We start from the raw sequence: 27361 nt of genomic DNA, 5'->3' as shown, positions 1-27361 counted from the left end.
GCCATTGCATTTATGCAGCCCTGCAAATGCCCTGAAAAAATGTTTTTTCATCAGCTACAGTTTGCTTTTGAAAACCTTATGTACACGAAATATTCTCCTGTTACAGACCTTTCAATAGCACTGATATATAATGGGCTGGTGAAGAGGGTCAGTTACTGCAAGGGAGGAAGGGTGGTATCCTAAGTTTCTCTCATTGCTTTCCACCCTCTAGTTCCCAGCTCCAGCGTGCACTAGTTCAGTGCTTTTCTACAAGCCCATAGAATTGTTCTTCTTCAGAAGATTTTTTTCCATTTTACTGCTGAGTAACCTTTTGGAGGCGTGGTCATTGAATTTTTTCTGTATTGTTTCTGGGCTTTTGCCTATTCTAAAATCCACTTCTTTATTTGCCCTATAAGTCAGAGCACTTTTATGCCCTTATATTCTGAGAAGTGTACAGGATTTGCTACAGGTCTAAATATTTTACTGCAGATGATTTAGATCTTACTTTAGATGGAGAATAGCATTGAAAATGGTGTGTCTATGTCTAACTTAGATCATATTCAGCAGTGACAATTCCCACTGGTCACTATATGAAAGATGTAGTTTTTGCTATGCATTTATTGTTACTATTCTACCACACAAAGTAAATGGCAGAACTTTAGCAGGACAAATCTTCGAAAATTCAAGTTGCAACTTGGTATTTCCTGGAAGTATAACTCATGCTTCATACTATCATGTGGATTGCACTCAGGTTTATATTACTGGTACTGAATAAGGTCAATTGCTAATTTGTTCTTTAATCAACTGTTAACAGGGTTCCATACAATTAGTAGTACCTAATTTCATTAAATGTAATACCTAAAAAACTGAAATTACTTTAGTTCATATTAAATGCTACTGAGTGATCCTACACAAGAATCTAAGTGCCTCTTCAACCATTAAAATATGGGAAATCTTTTTATTATTAAAAAAAATGTTGCATGATGAAGCCCTTCCAAAGCTTATTTTAGGATGCAATAGCTACCCTCAAATCTGGACAGAACAGCAGTAGTAGCCTTGCAACCAGTGACCCTGTTTTCTTTACTTAGCTGCAGCAACAAGAAATGGATGTCCTGGAATAACCAGGTGTCCTTGCCCACTTTGGTGCACTGGAATATAGCTGTCACAGAACCACAGAGCTGGAAGGGACTTTGAGGGGCGATCAAATCATCTCCTCACCCTGTGTCATTCCTGACATGCTTTTCTTACCTGCATATAAAGACCACTAGGGCCAATATTTCTTATCGTACCGACTCTATACCACATCTTAAATAAGATGCCTCTGTTGAGCATGGCACCTTGACTGGGACAGATTTCAAGTCCTCTTTGCAACTGTTTTTTATGCCCATGAAGACTAAATATCTCTCTTGCCCTTTTCTTTGGGCTTAACACAGGTTCAGTCCACAGATCTCATTTGCTTGGTAACTATTCTTTTTGATTTTGTTGTGGACTCTGCCCACCTATTCCATACAGTTCCTGAAGTCTTAAGGTCATACAAGACACAGTACTCTGAGGCCTTGCCAATGTGAAGCAGGGAGGAAAAGTTACTTCACAGACCTTGCATGGGATACTCCTGTTTCTAGATTTCATTGTGGTATTTGCCATTTTCACAGCAACCTGACACCCCTGACCTACTGCAACCTCTAGAGTAATTTCTTCCAGCAGACTTCTTTCCAAACAGTTACTCTCTGTCCTCTACTCTATAGCTGATTATTCCAGCCTCAGTGGAGTATCGTGCCCTTGTCCTTATTTCTAATTAGTTTCTAAAACTAATTAGTTACTAAATTATTTCTTAAATTTGTTGTGATGATTTTAAATTCTAGCTCTGTCCTGCTGTCTGCCTGTGTTCCTTCCTACTTGGCTTTGCATTGCCTGAAAATTTCCTAAGTTTAATTGCAGTCTCAGGATCCAGAAGGTTAATGAAAATATGGGGAAACACAGACTGCAGAACAACCCTACTTCATATATCTTTCCATGCAAAGTCTGTTCTCTCCATACAGTATATAGCCAGTACAGCATCCACCAACAGAAATTTCATGAAGACCATTATTTCTTTAGCTGCTCATAAGGATCTGTCCTAGTTTCAGCTGGGATAGAGTTAACTGTCTTCCTAGTAGCTGGTATAGTGCTATGTTTTGAGTTCAGTATGAGAAGAATGTTGATAACACTGATGTTTTCAGTTGCTGCTAGTAGTGTTTAGACTAATGTCAAGGATTTTCAGCTTCTCATGCCCAGCCAGCGAGAAAGCTGGAGGGGCACAAGAAGTTGGCACAGGACACAGCCAGGGCACCTGACCCAAACTGGCCAACAGGGTATTCCATACCATATGACGTCCCATCTAGTATAGGAACTGGGAAGTGGGGGCGGGGAATCGCCGCTCGGGGGACTAGCTGGGTGCCGGTCGGCGGGTGGTGAGCAATTGCACTGCGCATCATTTGTACATTCCAATCCTTTCATTATTGCTGTTGTCATTTTATTAGTGTTATCATTATCATTATCCGTTTCTTCTTTTCTGTTCTATTAAACTGTTCTTATCTCAACCCGTGGGTTTTGCTTCTTTTTCCCGATTTTCTCCCCCATCCCACTGGGTGGGGGGGAGTGAGTGAGCGGCTGCGTGGTGCTTAGTTGCTGGCTGGGGTTAAACCACGACAGTCCATTTTGGCGCCCAACGTGGGGCTCGAAGGGTTGAGATAACGACAAACCTGACCAGAGCTCGTTAAAACAAATTTGTTATAAGCATTCATTATATTGGTCTTATAGTCGCTGGTCATTATGTTGATTTATGTGTTCTTAGAGTTGTTGCTCTGGTTTTTAAAGTTCTGTTATGCATCACCTCGCTTGCTGTATGTAGTCCCTCTTCTCCTGCTTATCATCCGTGGGAGGTGGATTAAGGTTTTTGCTTTGATGTATTGTATAACACTGGTTTATGGTATGATAAAGTCATCAGTTGTGGAATTAATCCGGTATTTGCACTCAGCATTGTCACCTTTATACTGCGGGAGCCATCTGTGGGAAACTATTAATAATTATACCATTTACCTTTCCTCCTTGGAAAACCAGTCTATGAGTGGGATACCTTTTTTCCCCTCTCCTTTCTCCTTCAGTCCAGTTACAATGGTGTTTGGGAATTTTGAAAAATTTGAATACTCTTGGGATGTTGATACCAGCACGGTCCTAGCCCTACTGCTGGGAATTAGCATGCTTCTGAATGTGGTTCAGCTCTTGTTTAAGGTTAAACAACTATTTAAGAAGATCACCCAGAGGTCTGCCCCGAGGCTGGATAATTATGAGTGGCAGGGTGTGTGGGGTAGTATGGGCAAGTACCTAGAAAAGTGGGCACCTCCAGTGTTTTGGAAATTCACCCCTGAACAAATGCAGAATCCAGAAGAACTAGTAAAATATTTGGAAAAGGTATGCTGTCACCCCGGCAGCTCCAGAGAGATACAAATCACTGCAACGTGCTGGGGCCTGGCCCATGCCTATCGAGCCCTGTTCGACACAACTCAGCACCCCCAAGGGGAAGAGAAGGTCTCTGGACCTAACAACAAAGCAATGAGCACTGCGGTCACCCAAACCCCGGCAATGGGCGCTGCGGCCCCTCCAGCCCCGGCGACGAGCATTGCGGCCACCCAGACCTTGGTGACAGGTACCGTGACCCCTCCAGCCCTGGCAATGAGAACTGTGGCTACCCAAACATCAGCAACAGGCACTGCAGCCCCTCCAGCCGCAGCAACGAGCACAGCAGCTACCCAAACCCTGGCAACAGGCACTGCGGTCCCTCCAGCCCCAGCGACGAGCACTGCTGCTACCCAAACCTTGGCGACAGACGCTGCTACCCAAACCTTGGCGACAGACGCTGCGGATATCCAAAACCCGGCGAGTGATACTGCAACTGAACCAGCGGATCAACCTGCACCAGTATCAGTTGCCCCCGTACAGAAAAAGAAATATAAAAAATCAGCTCGCTTAGCAAAGGATGAAGGTGAACCAGGGCCATCACGGGAACAGGAGGAAGAGGCAGAACCAGAGGTAATAACCCGGTCCCTATCCTTGAGTGAGCTGCGAGATATGCGAAAAGATTTTGGGCCGCCGTATAGGTGAGCATATTATCACCTGGCTTCTCCGATGCTGGGACAATGGGGCTAATAGCTTGGAATTAGAAGGTAGGGAAGCCAAGCAGCTGGGATCGCTTGCCAGGGAAGGTGGCATTGACAAGGCAATTGGAAGAGGAACACAAGCCATCAGCCTCTGGAGGCGACTCTTGTCAAGTGTGAAGGAAAGGTACCCCTTTAAGGAAGATGTTATATGTCAATCAAGCAAGTGGACCACCATGGAAAAAGGTATCCAATATCTGAGGGAATTAGCTGTGCTAGAGACGATTCATCATGACCCGGACAACCCACAATTACCCAAAGATCCAGACGAAGTCCAATGCACACGACCCATGTGGCGGAAATTTGTACGGAGCGCACCATCGTCCTATGCCAACTCACTGGCAATAATGACCTGGAAAGACGAAGAGGCACCGACAGTGGATGAAGTGGCTCGCCAACTCCGTCAATACGAAGAAAATCTCTCCTCCTCCCTACAAGCCTGCATTTCGGCTGTGGAGAAGCTGTCCGAGGATTTCCAACAATTCAAAGAGGATATGTCCTATTGCCCACCTGTAAGGACCAATGTCTCAGCTATTAGGAGTGAGCGCTCCTCTGCCCAAGAGAGAGAATATAGAAGGTACACACCGCGAGGTGCCCTGTGGTTTTACCTATGTGATCATGGAGAGGACATGAGGAAATGGGATGGAAAACCTACCTCGGTCCTAAATGCACGGGTACGTGAGCTGCGAGGAAAAACCACCACAAAAGGGGATTCTACTAGGAAAAATGCCGCTCCAGTTTCCAAACAGAGCAGAAGGGCTGATCTTATTTCTGATCCTCTTGAAGGGACTTCTGAGCCAATTTTACGAGAAGTGAATACCGGATACTCTGGCCAGAATTAGAGGGGCCCTGCCTCCAGCCAGGTGGAGGAAAGGGATAACCGGGTCTATTGGACTGTGTGGATTCGATGGCCTGGCACGTTAGACCCACAGGAGTATAAGGCTCTAGTAGACACCGGCGCACAGTGCACTCTAATGCCATCAAGTTATAAAGGGGCAGAACCCATTTGTATTTCTGGTGTGACAGGGGGATCCCAAGAGTTAACTGTATTGGAAGCTGAAGTAAGCCTAACTGGGAATGAATGGCAGAAACACCCCATTGTGACTGGTCCGGAGGCTCCGTGTATCCTTGGCATAGACTATCTCAGGAGAGGGTATTTTAAGGACCCGAAGGGGTATCGATGGGCTTTTGGTATAGCTGCCTTGGAGACGGAGGGCACTGAACAGCTGTCTACCCTGCCTGGTCTCTCTCAAGACCCTTCGATTGTGGGGTTGCTGAGGGTTGAAGAACAACAAGTGCCAATTGCTACCACGACGGTGCACCGGCGGCAATATCGCACCAACCGAGACTCTCTGATTCCCATCCACAAGTTGATTCGCCAACTGGAGAGCCAAGGAGTCATCAGCAAAACTCGCTCACCCTTTAATAGTCCCATATGGCCAGTGCGAAAGTCTAATGGGGAGTGGAGACTAACAGTTGACTATCGTGGCCTGAATGAAGTTACGCCACCGCTGAGTGCTGCCGTTCCAGATATGCTAGAACTTCAATACGAACTAGAGTCAAAGGCAGCCAAGTGGTATGCTACAATTGACATTGCTAATGCGTTTTTCTCAATCCCTCTGGCAGCAGAGTGTCGTCCACAGTTTGCCTTTACTTGGAGGGGTGTCCAGTACACTTGGAATCGATTGCCCCAGGGGTGGAAACACAGCCCCACCATTTGCCATGGACTAATCCAGACTGCACTGGAAAAAGGTGAAGCTCCGGAACACCTGCAATACATTGATGACATCATTGTATGGGGCAACACGGCAGAAGAAGTCTTTGAGAAAGGGAAGAAGATAATCCAAATCCTTCTGAAAGCCGGTTTTGCCATAAAAGAAAGTAAGGTCAAGGGACCTGCACAGGAGATCCAGTTTTTAGGAATAAAATGGCAAGATGGACGTCGTCAGATCCCAATGGATGTGATCAACAAAATAGCAGCTATGTCTCCACCGACTAATAAAAAGGAAACACAGGCTTTCTTAGGTGTTGTGGGTTTTTGGAGAATGCATATTCCAAATTACAGTCTGATTGTAAGCCCTCTCTATCAAGTGACCCGGAAGAAGAATGATTTTAAATGGGGCCCTGAGCAACAGCAAGCCTTTGAACAAATTAAAACGGGAGATTGTTCATGCAGTAGCCCTTGGGCCAGTCCGGGCAGGAGAAGATGTTAAAAATGTGCTTTATACTGCAGCCGGGGAGAATGGCCCTACCTGGAGCCTCTGGCAGAAAGCACCCGGGGAGACCCGAGGTCGACCCCTGGGGTTTTGGAGTCGAGGATATCGAGGATCCGAGGCTCGCTATACTCCAACTGAAAAAGAGATATTGGCAGCATATGAAGGAGTTCGAGCTGCCTCAGAAGTGGTTGGTACTGAAACACAGCTCCTCTTAGCACCCCCGACTGCCAGTGTTGGGCTGGATGTTCAAAGGGAGGGTCTCCTCTACACATCACGCGACTGATGCCACGTGGAGTAAGTGGATTGCACTGATCACACAACGGGCTCGCATAGGAAACCCCAGTCGCCCAGGAATTTTAGAAGTGATCACGGACTGGCCAGAAGGCAAAGATTTTGGAATGTCGCCAGAGGAGGAGGTAACGCGTGCTGAAGAAGCCCCGCTGTATAATAAACTGCCAGAAAATGAGAAGCAATATGCTCTGTTCACTGATGGGTCCTGTCGCATTGTGGGAAAGCATCGGAGGTGGAAGGCTGCTGTATGGAGTCCTACACGACAAGTCGCAGAAACTGCTGAAGGAGAAGGTGAATCGAGTCAGTTTGCAGAGGTGAAAGCCATCCAGCTAGCGTTAGACATTGCTGAAAGAGAAAAGTGGCCAGTGCTCTATCTCTATACTGACTCATGGATGGTGGCAAATGCCCTGTGGGGGTGGTTACAGCAGTGGAAGCAGAGCAACTGGCAGCGCAGAGGTAAACCCATTTGGGCTGCCGCACTGTGGCAAGATATCGCATCCCGGCTAGAGAATCTGGTTGTAAAAGTACGTCATGTAGATGCTCACGTACCCAAGAGTCGGGCCACTGAAGAACATCAAAATAACCAACAGGTGGATCAGGCTGCCAAGATTGAAGTGGCTCAGGTGGACTTGGACTGGCACATAAGGGTGAGCTATTTATGGCTCGATGGGCCCATGATGCTTCAGGCCATCAGGGAAGAGATGCAACATATAGATGGGCTCGTGACCGAGGGGTGGACTTGAGCATGGACACTATTGCACAGGTTATCCATGAATGTGAAACATGTGCTGCAATTAAGCAAGCCAAACGGTTAAAACCCCTGTGGTATGGAGGACGATGGCTGAAATATAAATTTGGGGAAGCCTGGCAGATTGACTATATCACACTTCCACAAACTCGCCAAGGCAAGCGCTATGTGCTCACAATGGTGGAAACAACCACTGGATGGCTGGAAACATATTCTGTACCCCATGCCACTGCCCGGAACACTATCCTGGGCCTTGAAAAGCAGGTCTTGTGGCGACATGGCACCCCAGAGAGAATTGAGTCAGACAACGGGACTCATTTCCGAAACAACCTCATAGACACCTGGGCCAAAGAGCATGGCATTGAGTGGGTGTATCACATCCCCTATCATGCACCAGCCTCTGGGAAAATTGAGCGATACAATGGACTGTTAAAGACTACATTGAGAGCAATGGGGGGTGGAACTTTCAAACATTGGGATACACATTTAGCAAAAGCCACCTGTTAGTCAACACCAGAGGATCTGCCAATCGGGGTGGCCCTGCCCAGTCAGAATTTTTACGTACTGTAGAAGGGGATAAAGTCCCTGTAGTGCACACAAAAAATATGTTAGGGAAGACAGTCTGGGTTACTCCTGCCTCAGGCAAAGGTAAACCCATTCGTGGGATTGCTTTTGCTCAAGGGCCTGGGTGCACTTGGTGGGTGATGCGAAAAGATGGGGAAGTCCGATGTGTGCCTCAAGGGGATTTAATTTTAGGTGAGAATAGCCAGAATTAAACTGTATGATACTAGTTGCTATATAACCCTGCTACTGTATGTTATCATTACTATAATTGTTATATGCTATATCCATAGTACTATAGTAAGAATCACTTAGATCAAGCAAGAAAAAACTGTGATAAAACTGAGCGAAGCGCAGTAGTGATGGAACCAGAACTGACTCCAGCATGCAACAATCCAACAGTGCACACCATCCTCCTGCTGCGTCCAATGTCAACTGCTCGTCACACTGCACTGAAGCCCAACTCTGCTCTACCGACTGAGAGGACTTGCACCATCCCTCCTGCCCAGAAAGACTGGTATGACGGATGGAGCCCAGAGTCAGGAACTAAATGAACTCAATGAACATTTAATGAACATAACACATAAACTAAAGGGATGATATCTCTGTGTATGTATACATATATATATATATATCATTGTTCATATGTCTCAAAGTGATAGATAAGGTGTTGATGATTGACCAGGATGTAACTAAAGGTATGGGAACCTGAGCATGACGTCAATGGTATAGAATAAGGGGTGGATACTGTCCTAGTTCAGCTGGGATAGAGTTACTGTCTTCCTAGTAGCTGGTATAGTGCTATTTTTGAGTTCAGTATGAGAAGAATGTTGATAACACTGATGTTTTCAGTTGCTGCTAGTAGTGTTTAGACTAATGTCAAGGATTTTTCAGCTTCTCATGCCCAGCCAGCGAGAAAGCTGGAGGGGCACAAGAAGTTGGCACAGGACACAGCCAGGGCACCTGACCCAAACTGGCCAACAGGGTATTCCATACCATATGACGTCCCATCTAGTATAGGAACTGGGAAGTGGGGGCGGGGAATCGCCGCTCGGGGGACTAGCTGGGTGCCGGTCGGCGGGTGGTGAGCAATTGCACTGCGCATCATTTGTACATTCCAATCCTTTCATTATTGCTGTTGTCATTTTATTAGTGTTATCATTAATCATTATCCGTTTCTTCTTTTCTGTTCTATTTAACTGTTCTTATCTCAACCCGTGGGTTTTGCTTCTTTTTCCCGATTTTCTCCCCCATCCCACTGGGTGGGGGGGAGTGAGTGAGCGGCTGCGTGGTGCTTAGTTGCTGGCTGGGGTTAAAACCACGACAGATCTCATGTGAGAGAGTTTTAAAGCCTTACTAAAGTCAAGATTTATGATATCAACTGCTTCTCCCATACCCACAAAGCCTGCGCCCTGTTACAAAAGGAAACCAGGCTGTTTGACATAATTTGTTCTTGACAAATCTATGTTGGCTCATACTTATCTTACTGTTATCTTTAAGGTGCTTATAAATACTTTTTTGATAATTTGTTTCCAGAAATGTTACAGCAGTTGACATTAAGCTGACTGGCCTGTAATTTCTTGGCTTCTCTTTTCCCTTCTTTTTAAAGACATGGATGACATTGGCTCTGTTCTGATCTCCTGGTTTCTTACGTATTCTCCACAAGTTCGCAAAGATAAAGAGCACGCTGAAAGTGTCCACATTACCTATCAAATTCTTTTTGGCTTCAAATGCAAGACAGTTTGTAATAAATTCCTTGTTGCTCAGTAGGAAGAATATCTACAGTGATTAAAAATACCCAGCATTTCTAAATTAACTTCTCACAGCAGTATCAGAAATACTGTTTTCTACCTCCTTTTAGCGGGGTAAAACATTGCTTGACAACAAACGTTGGCTCTGTAGCATCAGTGACAGCTTCTTAGTGTAATCTCAGATTACGTACATAAACGCTGCTTACAATTTCACTATTAAAGTAACACATTCATTCCAACACACTTTCTAATTGTTCAATTTGTTTTTTGGTTCAGAGAAAAATATTGGTATCATCAGTCTCCAGTGCAGGTTTTCTTCTTTACAGAGTCATTTTTTTAAAGCAAAATGCCACCTTTACCCTACCACAAAAGGAACATGCCTCCAATAAATAAAAGTGCACATCAATGCTGCGTGTGAAAGCAAAAGGAGGAGTATTAGTTATGAGCTCTAATGTTGTTGCCTCTCTGGATGCAGATAAATAATAATGGGAACCATTAAACTTAGGAAAGGCCATCTGGCCTCTTTTCCCCAAAGCTGACTCTGTCTAGTGAGGCCATATTAGATGGATATTCAACATACACTTTACAACATTGTTTTGTAGAACTTTCTACAAGTCTTCATTTTTCTCTTTTCTCCCTTTCCCCCAAACTCACTAAATGTAGGTGTCTGCTGCAGCATCTAAACTCTAGTTGAAAAAAGGGTGAGCCTGATAGCAAAGCTGCTGTGAGAATAACTTCATAATGATTACTGCATCAAAGAGCAATATATCATAATATCTTCTCCTTCTAGTAACATTTTTTTCCCCACACATTTTTACACTTATCTTAGCCTCTGCTAGGCAGACCTCAAGGGATTAAAATTTGGTGATGAATTCCACAGTTTCATTTGCTGTACAGTCTGCTGGAGTTAGTGCTCTGAGGCAGTTAAGCATATTTTTATAGAAACTTCAGAAAATATTTTCTTTGGAAAAACAAAATATATTTTACAGCATTTTTACCTACTATGCATGCCTGTAAATAAATCTAACTTTTTTTAACAAGTATTTTAATTTTCTGAAGTGAAAGGAAATATATTAGTCACAAGGTTTTAGGTAGGAAGAGGAACATTACTATTGCAAATAGTAACAATGAAGAAAGCAAGACGACCCTGTGATTACCCTAGGTAAATGAATTCCTTCCTCCTACAGCTCAGAGACTCACAAAACTGGGCAAGACTGGAGCATCTTTCAAACCTAAACATCTGTCTCTTCAGGGTACAGTTGGGGAAAATGCTGCAAACCCTGAGGAGCTTGCTTTCCCACGCTGATCCCTGGAGAGTGTACACTCCCTTCCTAATAGAGAAGGGTGAGAAAATACAGTGCAGTGGATACAGCTGATAGATTATTTTAGTATCAGGCCTGCTACAGAACCTGCCACAATACCATGAGTTCTCATCTGGTTAATATTGCTGTGTCCCCGGCTCTTGCCTCACTGCACTGACTATTGGTTAGCACACCTTAGTCTGGTAGTCTGCAGCTGCAGAAAAATACTGAAAGAAGTTACAGTACTCTGGTGATAGTTTTTTGGTTCATTTTACATGATTCTACATAGCCAACCACAAACAAACATCCCCAAAATTCACCTTCTATACACATTCCTTTTCTGTGGTTTAAATCCATGCCTGTACTGAACGATGCACGAGGAGGATGAGCACAAACCACAGCCAGCAGATGCTCTCCAGATATCATTCTGTGTAACTGAACCCAAGAAGGAGCAGCCTCCCCAAGCACTCAAGCCACCTAGCCTCTTAATCACCCCATTCCTGTCTATGTGATGCTAAATCCAATTATTTTAGCCAAGAATGACCCTTTAGATGGAGCTGTGAAAACAGTAGATGAGATTTAACTCTTAATAGCTCCGTAAGTCTGTGAGGCATCCACTTAGAGAGCGGGCTAAGTGGGGGAGGGTGTGTCAGGGTGAAAGGACCAACCTCAGGGCAAAGGACTTTTATAGGAATTATTGGAATCTGACAGACAAGGCCGAGGGGAATGTTGTGGCATCCAGCACAAACAGCAAGGGAGTGAAACTGGGATTCAGACTTGGGTTATATTACTGTATCACCCTCCAAACTGCTGCATGGTCTTGGGTGCAACATGGCACTCATCTCCATTTTCCCTCAGCAAAATGGGATTGCATTTATGTCATGTATGAAGACTGCAAGATCAACAAGCAGTGGTTCAATACCCATGTGGTTTACTTACTCATGGCCATGCTCAGAGAACAGGCATCTCAAACCCACAGCAGTGGCAAACTTCCTGCTAAAAAGGTTTTGTGGTTTTTAGGCTTTTTGGTTTTTCTCGATTATGCGTCTCTCTTGGTTGTCTTTCTTGTCATATCTTCTATAGTCTGTATAACAAGCCTGAACAAACATATCTGACTGCAACTATCCTATCTAATTACTAAGTACATCTTTCTATCAGTGCGGATAGCTGCCCTTTCAACTCTTCCTGTGTTTATTATTTTCCTCATATGTTTGCAGAATAAGTGATTGCTAAGATCTCCATGACACAGGCAGGTGACTGAAACATAAAGAGAGTATGTCCCATCCAAAGTCTGTGTGGGAAGTTGGTAACAGGAAATTGTACCTGGATCTCCTCAATTCCCAAACTGAAGTATTAGCCACTTTCTTTCCAAGCAGGGATTACTTCTATCTGGCAGCTGTTGGAGTAATACTGAAAGAGGAGCCTCCAGCCCCTGAGGAAATACTAAGCTGGAAGCTCACATCCTTTTTCAGAGAAATGTCTCCAAGTGTTACCAGAAATGAAGTCACATGTACCTTCTTTCTGGTCAAATGACCATTTCACTGACAGCAAATTTCAGGTATACTTTTGTGGGATGATTAACTTAAATGCCTCAAGTTTATGAGAAAAAAAGATAACTGAGTTTCATCTTATGGAAATAAGTTTTATATAATTGCAAAAATAATGCAGGGTTTCTGAGGAAGATTTAGTGTCAAGTGTCTCCACCAATTTAGGATGTCTGATGGTGCACAATTGCTGTAATTAATTACTGTCATCTTACAGAATTGGTTCTAATTAGCTGATGCCTTTCCATTAAGAAGCATCTTCATATTGCAAACGTATGCCAAATTTTTTACTCAAAAGCTCAAAGTTAACAGCCAGTATACAGGCTATTTTGTGGGGTGGGGAAGACATAATCTACCTGAGCTTGCTTTTTAATTCATACAAATAGCAGAAAGTAAGGCACTGGTCTGGGGACTTGGTCACATAACTGCAACCAAAATACAGCACTAAATAAGATGAAGGATGAGTGTAAGCTGCTGGCCTGGGATTCAGGGGAACTGATTTCATTTCTACTCTCTGCCATGCACTTTCTGCACAATACCGTGAAGATCACTTAACATCTTGGTGCTTTATTTCCTATCTGTAAAGCAAGGAAGTAAAGGCTATTAAGATTTTAGGGTTTAGGGGTCAAGGAGAGTTTTACTTATAGTTTATGATTTGTGGCACAACTCGTACTGGCTTGAAAGCTGATATCCCACCAATGCTGTGAGGAGGGTGATGGCAAATGTCTTCCATGAGGAGTCTTTCTTCTGGAATACCCTCACATGGTTCATCACAGAGTCTCACTTTGAAATTGTAAGATTGACCCATTTATCCAGGCTTTTGGAGAAGGACAGGTTGGAGGGATGTGCTGGTTAATTTTTGCAGGTTGCTGTGTGTGGGGAAATATTTCTTATGGTGAAAAATGGATTTTTTTCCCCCTCTCTGTAAAAACACTTTGCACTGTAACAAGCGATTCCTTTAATTAATAAGAAAGGTAGACTACCTTAAAAGCCCTTCCAAATCTCACCACATAAGAACTGTTATATTCACCAAAGACCTTTCATTAGGATTGCTAAAGATAAACCCTCTCTGCTTCTTTGTATCTTCACAAAAGCTTTTAAAAGTGTAGACTTATATCTCCAGGAAACAATTATTATTAATGAAGCAGCTGGATTTCTTTTTAAATAGGTTACTTTGCAGCCATTTGCTCTGCTAATTATTAACAGAAATGCTGATGATATATCTACAGTGCTTTGGGATGCTGAATATTCTCTAAAGTCTTTTTAAAAAGCATTTTAGAAGAATAAATCATATCTGAAGTGTGAATTGAAACTGTAAAATAATATACATGGAAACCAGCAGCAGAAATGATTAGCTCACATTTCCTCCCAGCAGTTTTGCCTACAAATATATCTGATGCAATGTGAGTATTGCTTCACAGTAACATCATAATTTTGCTGATGTCAGTTTCTATTAAAGTATCCTAATAAGTAGTAACTATTCTGATAAATAAATGCACGTGAAGAATAATTGGAATATAGATATCATACTAGAGCAATTCAGAGAAAGGTAATTATCTCTCATGAATTATTTCAGTATTTGGTTTTATTCTCTTCTATGAAATTCTGCACACGCACGCACACACACAGGCACACGCACAGAGCAGAGTTTCAGGCCCAGGCAAGTCTTCCTGGGGCACTGCTGAAAAATTACAGACCAGGGAAGCCCCAGCTACTCAAATCAGCGGCAGTCTGTCTGCTGCAGATAGACAGAGAGATGAGCCAGAAAGGCAAGGGGTGTGATTTTTAAAAACTACCCAGTTTCTAAGAAGAACTTGATGATATAAAACTCTCCAGAAAAATAACTTGATTTTGAGATGTCAGCAAATTCTCACCAAAAACTGTGGTGCTTGTGTGTTTCTGACAACATAGCAGATATATCTGTCATGTGTCTTGACAAAGCAAAATAAAAAAATGTTTGGGAGAGTTGGTGAAGAGGACAACAAGAAATGTTTGTGAAAAAATACTATGGAATAATCAAAAGTAAAAAGAAGGGAGAAACAATATCTAGCAATATCTAAGATAATGGCTCTGATGTGCTTTCAGGGTGGTATCCTCTGTTCCAGATGCTCTTCTCTTGTGGCTACTTCTTTTCTCAACCTGCTGTCAAACAAGTACTCCCTGTATGACTTTCTCTCCCCCTCTCTGATTTAAGCCTTCTTTCTAAAGTGTTGGCTGTTTTTTCCCTCCTGCTTATTCACTCTTCTCTCTTAGCAGTTCCTTCTTCCTGCTACCAAAGCATCCTTGAATCACCATCATCTAGATTTTCATGCAAATGTTTTCACAGCTCCTTGTTGAACACCTCTCCTTTGCACTTGGGATACGCTTTCAAACAAGTTCACAAACCCATAGTCCCCCAAACCCCGGCCCTGGCCTTGCCTACAACCCCAGCTTTACCATTCTGCAAAATGGCAATGGCAAGGCAGTGGGCTAGTAAGGGCTGACGTTTACTTTTTAAGACGAATTTGAAATACTTGACAATCAAATTATTCACACAGGGTCTTATGTCAGTGGGCTTCCGGAGCATTTCCAGGGGTTCTGTTAACAAAGAGACTATTTTTGTAAAAGTTTAGCTTAGGGGGGTCATCCTTTCCTTCTACTTTTCTAGGAAAAATTAAATACAATTGTGCCTACATATTATTCATGCTTTCTGTAGCCCTTCTTTAATGTTTATTAGTGACCTTTGGGGGTTAATTAATGCCCAGAAATTTCACCCATGAACTGTTTTCTAATTCAATTTGTTAAATGCAAGTAACCATAAATAATTATAAATCAATTACAGAGTCTATTCTACACTTCACCAACCAAAAAAATCATAACAAAGTATTTTTGAAGGTGATTGAGAAAAATGAACTGCATCCATAAGGCTAGACATTTGTGCTTCAATTTATCTTTTCCTTCCCAAAACCACCATTTGAAATACATTTTGCTAAATATGGGAACTACTTTTGTAGAAGAAATCAATTATATTCTTAAGTTTAAATCTTCTTTTTTCCCAGCCATGCTCTAATGCATCACTGTACCTCAGAAATGTACCCTGGGGAAAAAGCTTCTATTCTTCACTAAAAATCCATGAATAACATTATGTAGAAATTAATTTATGATAAATGATTTAAAATCTTAACCTAGAACGGTGTCTTATTCAAATGTCATCAGAAAATGGCACCTCACCCGCAGAAAGGAGTCAAGGGATCCATTCTCCATGTATTCAACTACAATCATTACTGGTCTGCCTGCAAAACAGCAAAGAAACACATTAGGATTATAGACATATTATGAGGCTTTTATAATTCCAGCTGTTATGCATAGATTATTCACAGTAGTTAAATATGTTACGTATTTTCAAAATCCTCATTTCTATCACAAACACAATTCCCTGTGTTATTCTCTAAGAATTATTTTCTATCTTTCTTTTTGGGGGGGTGGGGGGGGAAGCGGGTACTGGGTTAGGTGAACATGCATCATTTGCTCCAGAGTATTCTCCCCTTAAAAAGGATCAAAGAAGAGCCTGCTATTTCCAAATAGCAACACTTGCTGTGTAACATTTTGGAATATATTTGAGTTAAGACAAAAAAAAAAAAAAAGTCATAAGCCATGTCTAAGAAATTACAAACTCAGTGCCATAATTTTCCTCTCAAAGAAAAATATCTCAATGGCATACAGATAGACAGATAGAAGGGGATGTCACAAAAAAAGCTCTCCTAGACTGGGTGTGTGTATTGGGTGTGTATAACCCAGCAAGACTCTGAATTCATATGTTTGTACATACATAACATATACACAATGTTACTCAAATCAAAGTTTTGCTCAACTAGCACAGCTTTCCTGTATGGTTCCAGGGTGGGATCATATCCAAATTGATGTAGAATAACATGTTACATTTATTTCTTAAAAGAATATCCAAATCTGAAGATAAACTCTTAAACTGGGTACTTAACTAAATACCATTTCACTGTTGATACCCAGGAATAAACTACCACTCTAGAACTGCTTAACAGGAGAGGCCCAATTAGCATGCTAATCAGGCTACACAGCAAGAAGTTTTTTAGAATTGTTAATATTACAAACGAGCCATTCTAATATATGCAAAACTAATGTAATGAATAAGTATGTTAGTAAGATTGGGAAGGAGGTAAAAAGTCTTAAAATGGCAAACTTTTCTTTCCCTGAGAATGCCTGTCTCTTTTGGGGTTTGTGCGAAACTGGGGGTGTGCCAAGTGGTGACACCACAAGTCCACCCGTTTCACTTTCTCAATACAACACTGTTCCAATATTTTTCAAATCCAAAGGAAGCGTCTTTCATGACTTTTTTCCTCTGCCTCTCAAATTATGTTTCTGTTTCATTTGGACAAGGGGATGAGAAACAGTGTTCAGGGTGAGAAAGTGTAGAAGGGTATTATGACTGTTCCAGCAAAATTGTCCATTTCTGCACATGCTAACTTTCTGTTCAGTTTGGTTAACAGTGTAAGTGTTTATTAAACTGTCCACAATATACAATAAGCCACAGCCAGGTATTTCTCCCGAGCTGTTACAGCTAACCTTGAATTTAAAAAAGTGAATGAGCCATTTCTCTGTTCATCCTAGCATGTCGACTTGGAGTTCCAGGTACCCCAGTGATGGTCATTCATGTAGCTTAGCCTAGTCTTCCTCGAGTTCCTCACAATAGTCTCTCATTTCTTGTAATAAAATTTGGGGTTCTTTCTGTATTCACCCTCAAGTTTAGGTTGTCAATGAATAAAACAGTGCTTCATAATGCTGGCACAGTAGTACACTTTTTAATGTGTGAAAATTCTCAGATGCCTTGATAGTCTTTTTGGATAGCCTTTCTGAAGTGTGAAGAATTACCAGCTGCTTTTTTTTTAAATTGAGTGTTTGGTCGCGGCTGCAGATGTGCATCTGCCACCAAAGCAATTTATGTTCATCTGCATCCATTGGTTATACCCTGGTTTTGCATTATAAGCTTAAACGATACATCACTTTTAAGCTGTTAAAGATCACAGCATTTTAAAAATTAATGTTTTCTTTACTTCAGCTTGCTAATGATGACTAGTAGTATAGCCTACTCTCTTTAGTTTCAAGCACATGAATGACCTAGATTCTCTTACCTTTACCATTTGCTTACTGTCAAGGGGCTGACATGTCCATGTGAAAAGAATATTCTATAATCTAGAGAAGTAAACAAACAGCAGCCTTTTGCTAGAGGGTCTTGCTATTTGCAGAACTCTCTCAAGCAAGTAGTAATTTCTAAATTGTTGCACACAACAGCACCTTGCAATAAATAGGGTTGTAAAGCTGGCTTTCAGATGGTATATTTGGTCAGGCATAAGTTACCCAGAAATTCCTCTTTCTGGCTAAATCAACAACTAAAACATCTGTATGGAAGATTTGCATTTGAAGGGAATGACAAATGGAGCTACTGAGCTTCAAAACAGTGCCCCTAGTTTCCTGTTAGTAAACTTTTGGTGCCCTATGCTTTCCAGAAGCTATTTTGTAAGGTTCTCTAAAGGTTCATAGGCTCTTGTTACATTTTTTATGCTCCTTAGATTAATATCCTTCAACACAGATTATTTTCACACTTATTTTGTAAAAGCAATTTTTAATTCTTCTCCATTCTCTCACAAAATATTCCCCCCTCCAAAAAACCCCCAACAAACTGTACTTCATTTTGCTCAGACCAACAGTATGATCTTCTAGGCTAAAGTAACCATGAAATGTATCTATATGCATTTATCTGTGGATTTAAAAAAAACATTTCAGTATTTTTCACTGGATAATATTTATGAATTTTTAAACTGCTCGATGTGTTCCTTTAATCACTTTAAATGATATGCCTTAACACAAAACCAGCTCTTCCACATGATAGCACAGTTCTTCCACATGATAGCACAGGAATGGCATGATCTGGTAAATACACCAAAATAAGTAGCATTTGTCTTCAAACAGGTCACTGTATATTGGAAGATCAGCATATCATTAAGTATTCAGGAATTCTGGTGAACAATAAATTTAATCACTTAGGCTGATAGCTTCCCACAGACTTGGTCTGTATCGCTCGCCATCCTACCTAAATCTCAAACGAACTTGATGCAAGATTGTGTCAAGCCATCACAAAAATGAACCCAGCTCCATCACTTGATTATCTTAAGCAAAAATCTTAAATCTGGATCCTAACACTAACTTCTCAAATAATCTTCTTTTAGTGTGCCAGCACTTGATAAAAGCCATCCTATTTTGGCTGCAAGTTTAATGTATCACTGAAGATATTTATGTATTCCAAGCTGGACTGTGACAGGCAATACAGTGAGACTTGTAGTCAGCATTCTACTTGTCTTTGGAGTACCTGTAGTTCAAAAATGTCTCAGCTATTGTTTTGGTTGCTTGAAGATATAGTAAAAAACTCTGCTACACAGCAGATTCCCGTGGGTACGTTTATCATTAAAGTGGTAACACACAGGTTCTATTCCCAGCAAACAATTTTTTTCCCCAATAATTTTATAGGTTTGCAAATTTCATACAAGGATTTCTAAACATTTCACAAATGTAAGTACACCAAGTGTCAGGAAACATAAGGTAGGACACATCTTGATTTCAAAGGTGTAGTAGAGAAAACAGGTTCAGAAAATCAAGTGGCTCTGTCCATCTAGTCAGTATAGTATACCCAACTGGGCTGTGTTTGGTTACCAATAGACAACGTATTTTCTTCCCTAGATAAGTACCCTGTAGAGGCACTTGAGTGATTCCTTCATGCATTCGTGTTACATAAACAGACTCTCCAGTTCACAAATGGTTGAAGGAATGGGACTAGCGGTTGGCTCTGGAGAAGCTGGCTGAGATGTGAGGATGAACAGCTGACGCTGGCACATCCAAGGGCAGAATCCAACATTGGGAAGCTCAGACCAGAGACCGAGTCACCAGTCCCAAGGGCACGTGGTGGGACAGACTGGACAGCATTCTGCAATCTCCAAAGGGTCAGAGGGTGGCAGCCAATGCGGGGCTCGTGTAGAACAAAGTTCTTGGTAAGACAAAAGGCTATGGATGACATTAGCTGATGTTAGTTTCATTTTAGCTGCAAAGAGCAGATGTTATCCTTTATACCATGGTACAGTTTGAGTCCAGAAAAGATTAAGGTCTGTGCTGAGCCCTGTACAAACACAGAATACTGCTTTTGCTTTGAAGAGGATTACAAAATTGACTTTGAAAAATAATACCGGGAGATCTCTAAACTAGCGTAATATTTGCCTCTAGACAAAAAAAAAGAAAAAAGACTATTACTTAGATTATGAAAATCCATGTTGCTCTCATGGTACTAAGAAAGATGAATTCGTCATCCCCCAAACAAGGACAGGAATGAATAAATGGGGGGGGGGGGGGGGCGGGCAGAGAAGTCTCTGCGACGGAGAAGTGATCTTTGATTATTTTAACATGGGGTAGGCTAATGCAATTCTGGAAGGTATTGAATTATTTTCCTATATTTATGATTGCTTACACATACAAAACATGGACATCTTTACTTGAAGAAACAGGTTTAAGGACAAACAGCAGTGGGAGGCAATACCGATGGGAGTCAGAAAAGCACTCAGGGCTCAGAAGGACGGCACAGGCTGCAGAACAGGCACAGCCATGCGAGCACTGCCTGAGCCTGCTACATGAGCATCTGTGAGAGCTTGCGCGTAGCCCCAGGGAACTCTGTATGGGCAAGAGAGCATGCACCAAAAGGTTCTCCTGTGACAGATGATGAGTCCCTTCTGCAGCATGGGTGCACCTCACCAGATAGGTGGAAACCCAAACTCTAGTTTAAAGACTTGACCAATTCAGGCGAGTGTTTTCACACAGATACAGACATAGGCACTAGAGAAGTATCTGAAGAAGAACCAGGTTAATATTACAGTCAAGATCCACATAAGAAAAGGCATGGAAAAACGACAATGAAAAAGGTGTCAGCTTGGGCTGAGGACTTGGAAGAAAAGACAGAGGTCAAGAGCATCTAGGAGCTAAAAACTGCAAGTGCTGCTGGAGGAGAACACACAGCTTCATGTCTGAATTGGGGAAGGACAAAATATAAAAAGGTTTGAAGATGGATTCAATGATCAAATCAGTCAAACATATCATTCTTGCAGCAGTTTTAGATACCTAGCAGTGCTGGAGTAGAGAGTACTGCAAGAAAACAGACTTTTGAAGTAGAGGAATTATATAGTGTTCTGAGGCAATAGATTTTAACCCCAAATACAGATTTTACACACTATGTATATCACATTTAGCATTTGCAGCCCCTTAGTGTAAGAAATTTAACATGTTACTACATACTTAAAATAACAATATGAAATTATAATCGTATTTATACATGACATATATTGATACCATAGCTACATTCACTGTTTTCATACTTTCTGTGGAACTATAAATATTCCCACCCCAGACATGTGTGTGGCATATTGGCTAAAGAAGCTTCCCCTCCTTGCACATGGAGTAACTCTGGCTCTGGCAGATCCATTTCAGATTCTCACCATCTCAGAAAGCCAGACTGAACATGCCAGAACAGTATCAGTGCTTGGTATGATGCAGGAAAAGGACATGAATTTCATTACTCAGATGAATCTGAAAAAGGTGTGGGGGTTATTCATTGTTTTGATGCAACTGCTACCTTGTGACAAGAGGCTGACTGGTTTTGACAAGGTGGGTTTTCTTCCCTAAGAAAGTTCTTCACTGGAATTCTCCCACCCAGCTGTACTGCAATGCCACTCAAATAAAACCAGCATAAATGACAAACAATCTGTACTGATGTCATGCAACCTCAGAATATATTACAGTTGTGTATTTTCCATTGATCAATCTGCTTGACTTTTTTTTTTAATAAGCAGAAATTCAAAGAAGAAAAAAGAAAGCCATACATTGCAGAATAATGTAAAATACCAATTGTATTTTAAACTCACAACGTATATATTTTTAGTTCTCTTTCTATTTTCCACAACACAAGATTTTCATAGTGTGTAATTTAATTGAGTGGTAGAATGATGAATAAGGAGGAGAATTTGAAGTGTCATATCAATGACAAAATATTCAGCTTGTTGTCTCCTGTTGTCATTTTAGATAATGCAGTAAAGCCCACTTTAATGAATTTTTTATGTAAGATTAATCCTCCAAAAAGAATACAGTTAGTACATGTTCATTTCTACAGTCTTTACTTATAATGAAAATCTTTAATACTCATTATGGGAATAGATCTGTTAACATAAACAGAGGATACTTATTCTTCCACTTAAACTAGCAAATGGTCAAATCTGTTCTCTCGTTCATATAAGAAAATATTGCTCCATCACTTCTGCAGGTCAGAATTCATGTGTCTCAGAAAATCACCTCCATATCAGGCATTTTTTCACTCCAAAGCCATGTTCTGCTTTTGGTTCCCCACTAACTTACCTCCTGCTAAAGCTAAAGAGACAAGACTAACAGAGTGAAATGCACAGGCACTCCCTTAGGTAGCACTGGGCCTTTCAGCACTCCAATAGCCTGCAAAGCACCCACAGTAAAGCTCTGTGTCCCTCACTGAAATGCCCAGGGCTCGGAAGGCATTCCAAGATCTCACACTAGTTCGTTCATTACATATTTCTGCAAATAGGAAAACCATTTGCTGTGGCACTGCAGCTTCTTCACTCCTGCTACTAATAATGCTACATTTGTATGTATCAGGGGAGAATTAATTTCAGCAAATTAAAAACATTGTATTTTCCATAACACCAAACCAATGGAGGAAAAAAGAAGAAAGAAAACTAATGATTATTGAAAAAGCAAGTGAAAAAAATTGTGCCAGGTTTTGCATTGTTAGCCCACATCAATACACATGAAGCCAATGGGAATTTTGCTGCAAGCCATCCCACTTGCATTACTGACTTAGATTACAGAAGGTCCCTGTCTAAGACCTGTGTTCCAAGCAGCCTCAAAAAATAGAAGTTGCAGTTCCAACCCGCTTCTTGAGACTTCAGAAGCCAGAGTTTGCAAACAGGATAGCATTAACATCTTGCTGTTACAGGAAATCACATAGATATAACGTACTTATCTTGTTGTTAGTGCTCTTTCTGTTTTCCTGTATCTATATACCACTTTTCATTAGTTAAGTTAGTTTAGTCGAGGGAAGATACCTTTGCAAAATCAATTCATAAAAATAAAAAATACATGAATGAACGTAAGTTACTGTCTATTTTTTAGTAAACTATGGCCATATAGCTGTCATAGCTAGCTGAAGAGTATTTATTGCACCAACACAATCTGAAATACTGTTCTCTGAGCTGCTTTTCTGTAATTTTATATTAAATACTTTCCCACTCACTACCCTGTAACCCACTGGCAAAAATTTATGTCTGTTGATATGTTTTGGCAGCCAGGCAAAGTCTGTATGTATACTTCTAAAAGACCTTCTGAAATCTTCTGTCCCTCCCCTCCTGCAGCAACAAGCACTGCAAACAGATCTCCTGGTTTCTCACATGACAAAGGGAGAATGCTTTGGATAACAGAAGTTTTAGCAGTCTCCAGCACGCTGCTTCTGCAATCCCTAACTCACATCAATCCTCCAGTGTGCCTGCAAAAGATATTCTGGAAGGTTTTGAGGAAAGAAAAGTGGAACTGTAAAGAGAAAGCAGTTGCGCTGTTTCCATGATTTGTTTTCTTATTCTTCTCTTTCCATGAGAGAACCAAATGGAGTGCAGTAGAGGGTAAAAACAGAAGAAACAGGTGTTTGTCACTAGCTGGAGGTGGAGTAGGTGAGGGAGAAATAGTCGCTAAAATTATACCATAGAAATACAATAACTGGCCCAAATTTTGATTTTTTTTCCCCGCATTTATACTTTCCAGCCACATATCTTTGAAAAAAATTTGAATTTCTTCAAGTTTCCATTTGCTGGTTTGGTTATCTGTATTATCTCTTTCTACATATTTATTAGCATTACAAATACAATATGGATGAAGAAAGTTCTGGTTTATTCCTGCTGCTTATGTTTACATGAATATTATAACCAGAAATAAAAAAGAAATACCTTGATCATTAGGGCAAGATGGCTTATTAGAATTCAGAAGTACACATGGAGGGGAACAAGAGCTGGTGTGTTTGTAGACCAGTTCTGAAAGCTGCCGCATGAACTATTCTAAGTACATCTAATGCATCTCATTTGAGAGCCTTACACTATTTTTCAAATACTAACCTATAAACAGATAAATCCATGCTAAGTACGGTGAAAAGAGAAGATGAGGTGAAGTGACTTGGCCGAGGTATCACAAAAACCAAGTCCTCAGCCTGCAAGAAAAAGCTGTGGGAACCACCTTATCTGCACAAAGAGGGCTTTGCATTGTCTCTGTGTCCCCCTGATCCTTAGAGGGCAGTGTGCCAGCCTGGCCCCTTGGAATAAACTGATGTACCTTAAAACATAATCTGAATTATGGCAGTTGCCCAACAACTTCCACGGATCATTACAACAGCTGATGTTTCCATCAAAATCTTGGTCATGTACCCTGGAACCATTCTGTCATCTCCATGCCTTATAAAGACCACCTTATACTGACTTCAAAGAGTTTAAGAGATGACAAAATCACAAGTCAGAACAATGACAGAGATCAAGGACTGCATTTTTGACTATCCTATCTCAAATACTAGGTTATATCATCCCATTTTAAACCAAGAAATCCTAGCATTAAAGACAGCCTTTATTATTGCATAAGAAGGGAGAATGTAGACTAGTTTCTTTGCAAAAATAAGTAATTTGTTAATGACCAGCCACAAAAATTGTGGCTGCTCAGTTTTAATTTAATTATGTTCTGGGGAGGAAAAAAAAAAAAAAAAGTAAGTTTTTAATAGAACTGATTCTGGCATAAGATTTATATTGCTTGAAATTTGACTTAGAACCCTAAAGATTCCAGCACTTTCACTTTAGCACTTAAGCAAAGAACAATAAAAAAAAATCCATAATAAATAACAGATTCTGTTCAGATTCAGTTTAAGAGAGATACTTTTGCCCAGTTAGATTAGCCAAAACAATTCACCTCACTTTTTTTATAACTGAATTTCAGCATATTTCACTTAAGCTAATGACATTCCACCCTTAAGTTACCCTGAACATTTTCAATGTTCATACCACTCTACATCCTCTTGTGGAAAGAGCAAGGGATATTCTTTGGTTTAAAATTAGTCCTCAGAGTCTGACTGCATCAAGGATCACTTGCCCTGTTGACCCCAGAGCATGTAAAGGAATTTAAACAAAATTAAGTCTGTGTATCAGGGGCTTCTGCACTTCATCAATATTCAGTATGCCATGATACCTAACAGGTACTTATGGGACACAAGAAACAAAGCTTATTTAATCTCTATTGTGAATTTACCCATTATCATAGGTGCGTTATATTTAGAAGCAGTAAGCTACAACAGAAATTTGAAAATGAGCAAATAAAAAAATTGCATACATAAGGTTACAGTAAAACATGTTTTTGTGCTTTCATAAGTATAATGACATGGTTAAGGTTTTATTTTAATCCTATTCTGAAATGTCAGGGCATTTTTTGATTATTCATTACTATGCCTGATTGTGACATGTCTTACACTTTAGAATATCCTTTATGTATTTTTTCCATTTCCTATTTGAGCACATATGTTTTGCTCCTATTTCCCTTTGGTTGCATAAAGTTTAAACTTCTGAGCTATAGAAAACTCATGAGCCACCACCTCCTCCTTTATGAGCATCTTGCTGCTTTCTACACATGAGAAAGGCATAATTTCTCATTTCAAGAAGCAGTGGAGGCCACATATCAGCAGTCCTGGAGATTCTGAAATCCACAAAGGAAGCTTTGCTTGTAACATGTGTGAGTTGCTAAATTAAAAATTAAAAACCCAGAACATCATGAGTCAGGACTCCAACAAATAAATGATGCACTGGACCTAACACTGTGACATTTTTGTGTTCTCATGTTTTTTTTCTTATTTCTCTTTGAAGTTTTGTACCTTCAGGACATGAAGGCACACATTCGCAAGCTTCTCCCTTCAACTCTGATTTTCATTGTGAACAAAACACAAGATTTACAATGAAGATGGGTCAAGCAGCAAAATTTAGATGCAGAGGTTTTTAGACAAGCATATACATCTTGAAGAAGTAAGAAAAACATGGAAACTCATTGACACATGAAGAAGAAAACCAAAAGCATTCATCTACCATAACTTAACTCCCATAACTATGGAGACATCTCCATAGCTAGCAAACTCTAGATTTTTTCTGAGAAAGAAAAAGGCATATCAAGGGAAGGAGTCAAATTTTCATAACTATGAGTCACAAAGAGGTCATACGAGTCAGTCCACAACTGTCTAGTCTTCACCAACTGTATAAGGCATCCTAACAGGCTTGTTAAATACCAGCATGCAAAATCCAGAGTTAGGCAGATTATTTCCCATACACAGTATTTGAGCCTGGAATGGTACTTCAGCAAGTTGAATTTGGTAAAGGTACACTGGCTTCCTACCTAAAACAGACCAAAACCCCCTAAACAGTATTCAAGTTAACTATTCCCTCTGTCTCCCACCTCACAAAAAGTCAAATAATTCTGCATCTGCTTTCACACCCAATGCTTTACTGCTAGGCTAAAAAGGAAGTTCAGATTTTTAATTTTCCTTTCATCTTGAAACAAAGTAACTGTGTAAAGCTTATTTACAAATACATTTCTATGTGTATCCATCAGGCTCCTCCAGCTCTCCTCTTTCTATCTTTCTGCTCCTGTTAGTAATGAACAGCAACTTGCTTCAATTCACATGCTTGTTACAATAAATTACCACATTTTCTGTAGTCAGATTTTTAAAAATATGCAATAGTAGTGTATATTATGTAAAAATGACCACATATGCAAATAAACTTTTCTGAACTTCTAGGGCTAAAATGTTTGGAATTGTTTATGATGACCATCTGGAGCATGAAATGAGCTATTTAGCAAGGGTGGAGAATGAAGACCTCCTTTTATTATGTCCTACACTCAGAGCTTAATCCCAATTCTACAGTTCAAGCTAAATCCTAATGGACCAGCCCAAAAAAAAAGTTTCTCTCAGTATTCATGTTATTCGCTGCTCATCCATATTTTGGTTCTGAAGTGCTTCCTGCCTCCCTAATGGAAAAGTCCATATACATCTGAATTTCTACCCTCAGAAAATACATGCTGTTATGTATTAGTTGTAGGGTTTATAGGCTAGACATGCCAGTGAAATAGCACTGAGGCTGGAAAGAATAAACCGAAAGAGCCATTTGGCTCAGATATCCTAGAAAATACATATGCAATAAAAGAATCAATTTGTTAGTCACCGACAAAGGATCAGCAATTTTCATTTAACAACAAATACAGCAGTTTAGGTGCTGGAATTCAGAGCAGGGAAAAATGCATTAGTTGAAAAAAAAAAAAAAAGTTACTTTTCTCATTATTGGAGTACTGTAATTATAGTTGAGTTTCACTATGAACAATTGCTCCTTGATGGTTCTTGTTGAGTAATTTTGTTCAATAAGAGTCTGTCAATACAATTTGCTTTCAATTGTCAGTTTATACAATATCAAGAATAATGGGCTCACTCAGGTGCACTTGGAAATTGTAATAAAATATTAATTTGGGGAAAAAGAAAACTGTTAATCATCTGGTTTAATATTCTACAGTTATGTCTGAGTTTTTGAGAAGCTCCCTGTAATAAATGTGAACACTACAATGTATGTTAGACAAACAGTTATAGACAA

The 27361-nt window shown here is 40.6% G+C and overlaps 1 protein-coding gene across 6 annotated transcripts in view; it reads right to left on the bottom strand.

Moving 5' to 3' along the window:
- EPHA6 (EPH receptor A6) overlaps nt 1–27361 on the bottom strand; it is a 538064-nt gene that overhangs the window by 69169 nt on the left and 441534 nt on the right. For all 6 annotated transcript variants that reach the window (XM_030019720.1, XM_030019722.1, XM_030019721.1 and 3 more), the window contains one exon: nt 15795–15856. In XM_030019720.1, the coding sequence (XP_029875580.1) occupies nt 15795–15856 (62 nt within the window). The remainder of the gene's footprint in view (nt 1–15794; nt 15857–27361) is intronic.

Source organism: Aquila chrysaetos, chromosome 7 (genome assembly GCF_900496995.4).
Source record: "Aquila chrysaetos chrysaetos chromosome 7, bAquChr1.4, whole genome shotgun sequence".
Lineage (NCBI taxonomy): Eukaryota > Metazoa > Chordata > Aves > Accipitriformes > Accipitridae > Aquila > Aquila chrysaetos.
The sequence above is the reverse complement of the archived record's forward strand: the minus strand, read 5'-3'. Positions and strand labels throughout refer to the sequence as shown.